The 10,229-nt window shown below is 43.4% G+C and overlaps 2 protein-coding genes across 2 annotated transcripts; both read left to right on the forward strand.

The window, feature by feature from the left end:
• The first annotated feature begins 5,588 nt into the window (after positions 1 to 5,588).
• On the forward strand, positions 5,589 to 8,896 carry LOC103646650 (uncharacterized). Its single transcript, XM_020549299.2, has 3 exons — positions 5,589 to 5,689; positions 7,191 to 7,508; positions 8,396 to 8,896. The coding sequence occupies exons 1-3, from the start codon at positions 5,678 to 5,680 to the stop codon at positions 8,849 to 8,851; spliced, it is 786 nt and encodes a 261-aa protein (XP_020404888.1). The 5' UTR covers positions 5,589 to 5,677; the 3' UTR covers positions 8,852 to 8,896.
• On the forward strand, positions 6,478 to 7,155 carry LOC103646649 (uncharacterized). The gene is made up of 2 exons (XM_008671359.4): positions 6,478 to 6,785; positions 6,868 to 7,155. Exons 1-2 carry the CDS (start codon positions 6,513 to 6,515, stop codon positions 7,105 to 7,107), a joined length of 513 nt encoding a protein of 170 aa, XP_008669581.1. The 5' UTR covers positions 6,478 to 6,512; the 3' UTR covers positions 7,108 to 7,155.
• Positions 8,897 to 10,229: the final 1,333 nt, after the last annotated feature.

Raw genomic sequence — 10,229 nt, forward strand, 5'->3', positions numbered from 1 at the left:
GTGAAAAATCCTCCAATCGTCACAAAAACATTAATGCTTCGTCAACAATAGATTTTTTCCTCCTCATCAGAGTGCTTCATAAAAAGTCGTCCAAGCGTCGCCAAAACATTAATGCTTCGTCAACAATAGATTTTTTCCTCCACATCAGAGCTGATGAAGCTGTATTTCTTCAAAACTTATTTTGTGCCTCAGCACAATTTCAGTTTTGCGAAGCATTCTCCGAAGGTCAACATTGTATCCCCTTCTTGTGCCATCGATGCAATATGATGTATGATGTTATGTTATGCGAAATGATGTGATGATGTTATGCTATGCAAAATGATACTTTGTGCCGAAGACACACACTCACATCCCCATAGTGGAATACACAATCTCTTTGTCATTTATTTTTCGGCTTCACTGCTTATTTTTCGGTGTATCAGCGTTGACTTTTCGCTGTAAGTTCTGCATTCCCTTAGGAACGTCTTTTGAACTTCTCCGCCTTCTATTTTAGCGGTATTTGCGTTGACTTTTCGCGCTTCGCCTTATATTTCGGCGGTATTTGGCTCTGCATTCCCTTTGGAACGACTTTTGAGCATAAAACTTAAACTGTGCTCCCTTAGGAACGACTTTTTGTAGCTTCAGCAAACTTACGCTGCGTTCCGTAGAACGACTTTTTGTAGCTTCGGAGATACTTGTGATGTAATTTTTAGCCACGCGTCCCCTTAGGAACGACTTTTTGTGCTTCAGCGACTTTTTGGACTCCGTAAGTCTGTAGAGAAGCTCTCAATAGATATGCTTTGATTCTGGCACAGTACTGTTGAGTGTGCGAGCTTCGGACTCCTCCCTGAAATCTCACTGTTGGTGGGTCTGTTGACTTCCTTCTGGCTACTGGCCTCGTGGATATGCAGGTTGTAGTGGTGGGGGAGGTGGTGGTTGTGGCCAAGGTGCCTGTGGCTGGCTAGCCGAAGCAACAGAAGCTGCAGGGTGGTTACCCACATATTCTGGTATGTAGGGTGAGTTATACGAAGCAGTGTGCATGACTTGCTTCAGCTGGTTCTATTGAGCTGCAGGTTCTGCTATTTCCTTTTGTTTCTAAATGGTGACATGGCACATCCTTGTGGTATGGCCCTTGTCCTCACCGCAGAATAAGCAATAAATTTTCCTAGGTTGATCACCAAACCTTACTCCAAAGCCCCTGGCGCCTCTGCCTCTTGGAGTTGGCGGCCAAAGATAGCTTTGTTGCTGCCCCGAAGCTTGCGAGGAGTATTTTGGCCTCTGTTGTTGACTTCCTCTGTCGTCACTCTGAGTGGAGTGGATTGACCTGACATGCCTTGGGTGGATTCTCCCTCCGAAGCCCCTGGTCATCTCAGAGAACCTGTAGGCTTCCCCCCTTCTTTGACGAAAGTCATTGTCAGCGCGGATGTATTCATCCATCTTTTGAAGCAGCTTCTCTAAAGTCTGTGGAGGCTTTCTAGCAAAATACTGAGTAGTAGGTCCTAGACGAAGCCCCTTGATCATGGCCTCAATGACAATCTCATTGGGCACTGTAGGCGCTTGTGCTCTCAGGCGCAAGAACCTTCGGACGTATGCTTGGAGATACTCCTCATGGTCTTGCGTGCATTGAAACAAAGCCTGAGTTGTAACTGGCTTCGTCTAAAAGCCCTGGAAACTTGTTACCAACATATCCTACATCTTCTGCCATGAAGTAAAAGTTCCTGACCAAAGAGAAGAATACCACATTTGGGCCACATTCTTAACTGCCATGACGAAGGACTTGGCCATAACAGCTGCATTGCCTCCGTATGAAGATATAGTTGCTTCATAGCTCATCAAAAACTGCTTCGGATCTGATTGTCCATCATACATGGGGAGCTGAGGTGGCTTGTATGAATGAGGCCATGGGATAGCCTGCAATTCTGCTGCCAAGGGAGAAGCATCGTCAAAAGCAAAGGTATCATGATTGAAATCATCATACCATCCATCTTCGTTGAAGAAGCCTTCTTGATGAAGCTCTCTATGTTGGGGCCTTCGTTCTTGTTCGTCTTGGGCAAGATGGCGTACTTCTTCAGTTGCTTTGTCAATCTGCCTTTGAAGATCGGCTAGTCGAGCCATCTTCTCCTTTTTCCTTTGTACTTGTTGATGAAGCATCTCCATGTTTCTGATTTCTTGGTCCAACTCCTCCTCCTGAAGTGTTGGACTAGTGGCCTTCCTCTTCTGGCTTCGGGCTTCTCGAAGAGAAAGGGTCTCCTGGTTTGGGTCCAGTGGCTGCAGAGCGGCAGCCTCTGTCGCTGAAGCTTTCTTCGGTGGCATGACGAAGGTCAGGCTTGCCGAAGGTGGTCGAAAAGGATTCACCGGAGGTGGGCGCCAATGTTGGGGACTTGTTCTCAAATGCTATGAGTTAAGAACAAGGCAACACAAAGAATGTTAAACGTTAATGCCCTTCGTCCATCAAAGCATTAGTTCCCTTGGGATATAATGATCTTCGGACAATGGTCATGAAGGACATACCTTCATCATTACGGCATACGATAATGAAAAGAGAATGACATGAAATGTGAAAGATAATATGAACATTTATGTATCATTATCAGCTCATTTCTATTTTATTATCATGAAAAAATAGAAATGATATCAAGATACAAATGTACCTTTGGCTTGAAAGAAGGCAAAAGTACAAGTGTGATGCAGAAGCAAATGCCAAGTCATCGTGAACAGTACGGGAGCACTGTTCATCTATTTATAGGCACGGGACACAGCCTATGTAAAATTACACTCATGCCCTTTACATTTGCTAATGACTCTATAGTAATCCATCGAGGTCTAAATAGCCTTTTCCCTTTTAAGTCGGTTCCCCTTTCTGCTATCATGCCGAAGCTCCCCTACGCACAGCTTCGGCTCTGCGCCAACCTTCGCATTCTTTGTACTTCTTCACATTGTGGTTCTGATCCGAGTCCGAAGGTACCTGTTCATGTATTATACTCCAGAAACATTGTTAAATCATGTTTTTGAGGACCTTCGGAAGATGAAGGCCCCCAACAGTATTCTTTGTGCTTCTGACACTGCGGTTCTGATCTGAGTCTGAAGGTACTTGTTCATGTATTATACTCCAGAAACATTGTTAAATCATGTTTTTGAGGACCTTCGGAAGACGAAGGCCCCCAACAGTAGCCCCTCGCAATATTAATTTGTTAAAATGACGAATTCAGATTGCGATATGGAGGAAGGCACTAAGCCGAAGGTCCGAAAAAACACCTTCCCTTTGCTAGAATAGCAACAATCAATGACAGACGGGGCCCTCCAATTTGGAGCGCACTTTGCGTATAAATAAGAACTTACCCCGAGCACATTTGGTACGCTACTTGTCGCCTGCTTTGCTTGCTCAATTTTTTAGCTCTTGCCTACCAACGCTTGCTTGGTTTTTTAGATTTTCTAAGCTTCGGCTTTAAGAACACATTTTCACCATTTCCGAAGAGAAGATGTCTCAAGATAAAAAAAACTGTTGCTGAGACGAAGCTGAGCAAGGAGGAGAAGCTCCTTGAGGAGAAGACTGCTAGCTTTATTGAATCAATAGCAAAGACAAATACAGAAAAGATTACTAAGGAGATTCTAGAAGGCTTATCTGAAGATACTGATGACAGCGACAGTTATGATGCAGAAAGTGGGGGCGAAAACTCCGAAGATCGGCCTTGGCGACCAAGTCATGCAGTCTTCAGGAAATTGACTATCAGACAGAGTCATCTTGATAATATGAGAGGAAGGTATTTTCGAGATATGTCTATTGTGAGGGCTGACAACGGAGATAGGACTATTCCTGTTCCCGAAGAAAATGAAGTCGTGATCTATCGAAGCTTCTTCAAAGCTGGGATTCAGTTCCCCTTAAGCAGATTTGTGGTTGAAGTTTTAAAGATATATCAGATTTTCCTTCACCAAATTACTCCCGAAGCAATTATCAGAATGGGGATCTTCGTCTCGGCCGTGAGGAGTCAAGGCTTGGAGCCAAGTGCAAAATGTTTTTGCAGTATGCACGAACTTTCGTATGAGACGAAGCCCTGGGGTAAAGAACAGTATCATAACAATTTTGGTTGCTATAGCTTTGTTGCTCGTTCAGGCTCAAGCTGCCCAGTGCCAACTTTTCGGAAGAGATGGCCCGGAGACTGGATGAAAGAATGGTTCTTGTAACACCCCAGGTGTTACTTAGGGTTTTCACTCAAGACTACACAAGTAAAGCCCATCAACACATGTGACTTAAATTGAGTAAGTGACACCAAACTTGGAGATCAAGATCATAAGTAAGTGCTACCCATCTTAAAACTCATGCCTTGGCTTATCATGCACATATAGTGGGGAGAATTGCCCAAACCCTAATTCAAACCCTTTTGAACAATTGGAGCCCTAGAAGTGAGTATGACCAAAAGGCTATGAAAACCACATGATCATGACTTGGGCTAATTATAAAAGATGTAGTACACTTAATACCCTACAAAAAATAGTAAGAAAGTGACCCCAAAAAGGTTTCAAAAAAACCCCAAAAGGTTCACCCAAGGGAAAAACCTAACAGCCCGTTTGGTTCCCTAGAATTGGTCCAAATTGAATCAAATTCCATGTCTGGGCCTGTTTGGATCCCCTTAGAATTGAATTGGCCATTTCAGCCCATTTCTCGTCCCTGGAAATTTAGCCTTGACTCATTTCAGACCATCGCCCATCGGAAAGCGTCAGAAAGTGGCTAGGGTTAGCCGCCCCGCTCCCTACTCGCGGCATCGCTCACCGCTCACGCTACCCCGCGACCTGCACCTGGTGTTCTTCCTGTTCGTGGCGGCGCCCAGCGTGGCGTGCCTGGCGTGGGCGCGACGAGTTCGGCTACGGCTCCCGCGTTGCCTACTTCATCTCCGGCACCTGCGACGACGACCTCGCCAAGCTGCTCGAGGAGTACGACGAGGCTACCAAGGATCGCCTCCAGTCGCTCATGATCTGGTATCCCTTCTATGTATCCCTTCTAAATTCTAAAAGTAACGAGCAGCAGAAGAAGATCCGGTATCCAGTCGCTCAAGAATAACAGTTTGCTACAGAACTTGACAACAGCCAATTGGTCGGGGTAGAATTTAACAGCCAGGTGATGGTTGGTATACTACTTGTCTGTCTAATTGAGTCATCCGGTCTAGTAGCATTATGACTAGAATAGATTTGATGCATCAGAATTCAGGAGCAATAATTTCCAGGGCATATCAGGGGAGTAAAGTGCACAAATATAGTCCCATCAGTTCTCTTTCCCCCACATATTGCTTTCACGCTAACTGAAACCAAGAGAAGTTATTATCAGGCCAGAAGTCAGAACCCACGTCTTGTTATCAACAATGATGTAGGTCTGTAGGTGAAGGGAGAATTCCCATCCTGTTGTACAGTTTTTTCATCAGATGTAACTATCTGACTTGTGGTGATTCATTGTGTAGGCATCTGATTGATGTACAGTTTATCATATTCAACCTGTTGAGTTTTAGTTTTTTTACTTGTCTGCTGTTCTAATATCTTCTTTTTCTTCTTCCTTTGTGCGTTAAGTAATGTTTCCAACAAAGTTTTTTTGCAGTCTCGTCCAACTACCTCCAACAAATCATTTGCAGGAGTGCTAAAACAGCTCGCTGTTTTGGGATTTGCCGCCTCAAGTTTCATCTAGCTACCTCGAACAAATCCTTCAATCTCCATGGCTACATCGGTACTTCTCCTATTCCACCTTGTGCTCCTACTAGTAGTGTTTTTATTCTTGAGTAGAGCATTTTGCTTTCAACTAGCATGTATAATTGCATATAAATTACTTGTTCTAGATATCAACTCAATATACTAACGAGGAGGAAATTAAAAGGAAGAGAAAGAAGCGAAAGAGAGTTGTTGTATTAGCTGTGTCTATTATGGCTATTATTGCAAACCGGTATCAACGGAGGAGACCTAGACACATCGTAGATGCTAACGAAGTTCAAGAGAGAAATGTCGAGTCCAGAAAACAAATGCTACGTAATATGCACCAGGGTTCAAATGTCTATTGCTATGACAGTTTGCGCCTAACTAAGAGATCTTTTAGTGACTTGAGTGCCATCTTATGGGAAAAGAGTGGCCTACAGGATACCTTAAATGTGCCGGTAGAAGAAAAGCTTGCAATTTTTCTGCTTATAGTAGGTCATAACACCAAAATGAGGTTGATCCGTAGCACTTATGGGTGGTCCCTTGAACCAATTAGTCGACACTTCAACGAAGTGCTTAGAGGGATTCTATTTTTAAGTCATGAGTTCATCAAGCTTCCTAATCCAGAAACCACTCTACCTGAGGATCCAAAGTGGAAATGGTTTGAGGATTGTCTAGGTGCACTAGATGGCACACATATCGATGTGAATGTTCCATTGACTGACCAAGGTAGGTATAGAAATAGGAAGCAACAAATCACCACTAATGTATTAGGGGTTTGTGATCGACAAATGAAGTTTTTGTATGTCTTGGCTGGATGGGAAGGGTCGGCTTCGGATTCATGCATACTACGTGATGCCATGTCACGGGAGGACTCATTTGTTGTTCCTAGTGGTAAATACTATCTAGTGGATGCTGGATATACAAATGGTCCGGGATTTCTTGCCCCGTACCGATCTACACGGTACCACTTGAATGAATGGGCTATTCAAGGCAACAATCCATCTACTGCGAGAGAGTTATTCAACCTACGCCATGCAACAGCTAGGAATGTGATAGAGAGAACTTTTGGGCTATTGAAGATGAGATGGGCAATCTTGAGGACCAGCTCATATTTTGATTTAGAAAACCAGGTATAACATAGTAGGTATTCAATTGAAATTCAATCGTTAGTTTTAAAATTGTGTATTGACTTAGCCATATTATTCTATGCAGATTAGGATCATCCATGCTTGCTGCATATTGCATAATTTTTTAAGAGATAGACAAAGAGATATGGACGATATTCTAATACATGAAGTTGATAGTCTCATCTCTGCTGCTCCTGCTGAAAATCAAGGAGAAATGAGTCTGATTACGCATGTTCAATCAACTAATGAGTGGGGTAATTTTAGAGACACCAAAGCTAGTGAAATGTTTGTTGATTATCAAGCGAGGCGTGGTCAAAGCTCATAGTTGTATGCTTCTGTTTTCTATGTCTTTGTCATTTATGAATTTTTGTGTTTGTGTCTTTTATATGTGTGGTTCTTTGATTGTAGGACAAGAAAACAAGGGGCTATGTTCCTTGGAACGATGAGATGGATAAGGTACTCCTCGATACGTTTGTGGACTATTACAATAAAGGTGATAGATGTCAGAATGGGTGGAAGTCTCATGTATACACAGCTGCTGTGAAGAATGTTTGTGAGAAGTGCAATGTCACCATTACAAAGGAAAATAATAGCTCTCGTAGCAAGACCTTTGATAAGCACTACAATATCATTAATGGTTTGTTGTCCACTAGTGGTTTTGGATGGGATTGGGAGAAGAACAAGCTCAAAGTTGATAGTGACACTGTATGGGATGAGTATGTTGAGGTAAGAAAATTTTTGTTGTTCAATTTTTGCAGTTCAATTTTTGTAATTCAATTTGTTCACCGTGCACTGGTCAGGCTATCTGTAAACTGTACATAGGAGTGTATATTTAAGGAAAGTTTAGCTTGTTCTTCTTAAACTGCCAAACCTAGTGCCTAGCTAGATAGAGGCCTGTTAATTATCTTATGCAAGAGTCGTTTCCTGCCAGCCTATCTACTTACACACCACAACATATTGTAAGCACAACACCACCCATCCAGCCAGACGAGCAAGAGACTTGACATAGAGAGAGGGTTGGCATAAAAAACCCTATTCCCATCAATCAAATAAATTATTGTCTGGCACTTTCATACATTCATACCCACCTGTTTGTTCATATCCTTGGCAGCATTTAATCAGAGTTTTCTCTGGTCACCGTTCTGATCCTTCTGGTTCACATTCTACTTGGTTACACAGCATGCACTCGGTCGGTACAGAGCTAGACAGACATTTCACATTCAGATTGCGAGACCAGCTGCCCCCAGATTGATCAATCTTACTATATATGATTTCACCAGTGTCCCATACACACATAAGTTTAGCTTGGCTGCTTAGGCCTGTCTTGTTGGGCTGCTTAGGCCTGTACATATGAGTGTACATTTGGCTGTCGTGTACATATGAGTGTATATTTAAGTTAAGTGCAACTTGATACTATTTGTATGCTTTTAATAATACCTTGTTTTAGAGATTGCTTACCATCGTGACATATATGTTGCACGGTTCTTATTTTTACTCCAAATTGGTCATACATGCTACTGTTGCCTAGTAGTTTATTCCATTTTTTGCAGCTTAGTTTATGTTTCAATTCCAAGTTTATTTGTTGATGTATCTTTGTAACAATTTTTTTGTAGAGGAATAAGGAAGCAAAAGGATATAGACATAAGGTTGTGAAGTTTTGGGGTCTACTCAGCCTAGTGTACAATAAGGACCAAGCAAATGGAGAGGGTGCTAAAACAGCAGCTGAAAGTTCAAAGGAAATGGCAAAAGAGAATAATACCGGAGGCAAGGATGCTCCATATTCTGTATCTTCCTCGAGTAGTTTAAAAAGACAAAGATCAGATGATTCATTTAACTCTATATGGTGTGATAAGTTTGACATGCTTACGTCTGCATTGAAAGATGATGGTCCAAAGCTACCCTCTTCCGCCGAAGTTCTCGCCGCATTACAAGAGGTTGAAGGACTTGATGAAGACACAGAACTTGAGCTTTATGACATCCTCACCTCTAATGCACGCAAGTTTGAGTCAATGATGGCACTCCCAATGGAAAGGAGGAAGAGGTGGCTTATGATGCAGCTAAGGAAGTGAAACAACTTATATGTGAACTTAGATCTCTGTGTTGAACTGATTGTGTGAACCTGTCTTTGTGAAACTTTTGTGTGCGAACTTGTTGGCTATGTGAAACTGTTGTGTGCGAACTTGATGGCTTTATGAAACTGCTATGTGAAGATTTGATGTCTTTGTAGAACTTTTATGTGCGAATTTGATGACTTTGTGAAATTGTTATGTGTGACTTGCCTTTGTGGAACTGTTATTTGTGAACTTAATAGTTTCTGATAGTTGTAAATTGTTCATGCTCATTTTTAAGCAGATGCAAAGTCAAGAGATCCTTGTTTGTATTCAAATTCAAATTCCGTGTGCAAAGTATCCAAACAACATCTAGAAATTAATTCTAGGAATTCAATTGCTTGTACAACCAAACAAAAAAAATGGAATTGAATCACTTTCTAGTCGATTGAATTCTATATAATTCATTTCTTGGAATTTATTTCTTGGAAAAGGTTTCATTTCTAGGCATCCAAACGGGTCGTAAGAGAAAAATCAGAATTTTTCTAAGTCCAAAACCAACCCTCTTCCAAAGATCAAACATGTTCACCCTTTTTCAAACTTCAAAATGACTTGACCCAATTGATAAAGTGGCGCCTAAAGACCTCTAGAACACCTTGGAAAAGTTTGAACCCAACCCTAAGTCGTTTGACACGACTTGGCACGAGTTTTGTCTCGGTGTGGACAGCTAGGACAGAGCCAACTTCCCACCCCCATATCTCTCAAACCCGACCACATCTCCCCTTGGAACTCACATGAACTAGATAGCCCTAGGTGCAGGGAAGAGATCTCTCAAAGGTCTTAGGGCAAGATTCGCATGTTTGGCTGCTCAGCAGAGGATAGAACAAGAGCAGAAACAAACCTCCACGTGTTCGATGTGCATTGAGCTCGCTAGAGCATGCCCGACGCCCGCCCCCGCATGCCCCGCGTCACACCAAGCCAGGCCAGCACCGTTGCCTGCGCCCACGCCTATAAAGCCACCAGAGGCTTCGACCGTACTCCCCCGCACGCACGCGACCTCACCGGAGCACTAGATGACCGGCGTTGCCCCGCGCACGGTGTGCCCGCGGCCACCCGATCCCCCGCCACTTTAGACCGGCCAGCAGAGCCTCTCCCAACCCCGTCCAACCCTCGGAGTAGACCCTGCGTGCCTCGCTGAAGCTCCCCGAGCGAGGAATCGAACTTTGCCTCACCGAAGAAGCCAGTTCACGGTCGCCGGACTTCACCCGACCGCCGGCAAGCGTAGACCGAGCGCCACAGTAAGTCATTCTCCGATTCCTTGCATGAGTCGATTGCTTGACATCCCGTGGAGCTCCCCGTGCCCTTGGATTGACCTGTATTGCCGTGGTTAGGCCGGAGC

Source organism: Zea mays, chromosome 2, assembly GCF_902167145.1.
Source record: "Zea mays cultivar B73 chromosome 2, Zm-B73-REFERENCE-NAM-5.0, whole genome shotgun sequence".
NCBI lineage: Eukaryota > Viridiplantae > Streptophyta > Magnoliopsida > Poales > Poaceae > Zea > Zea mays.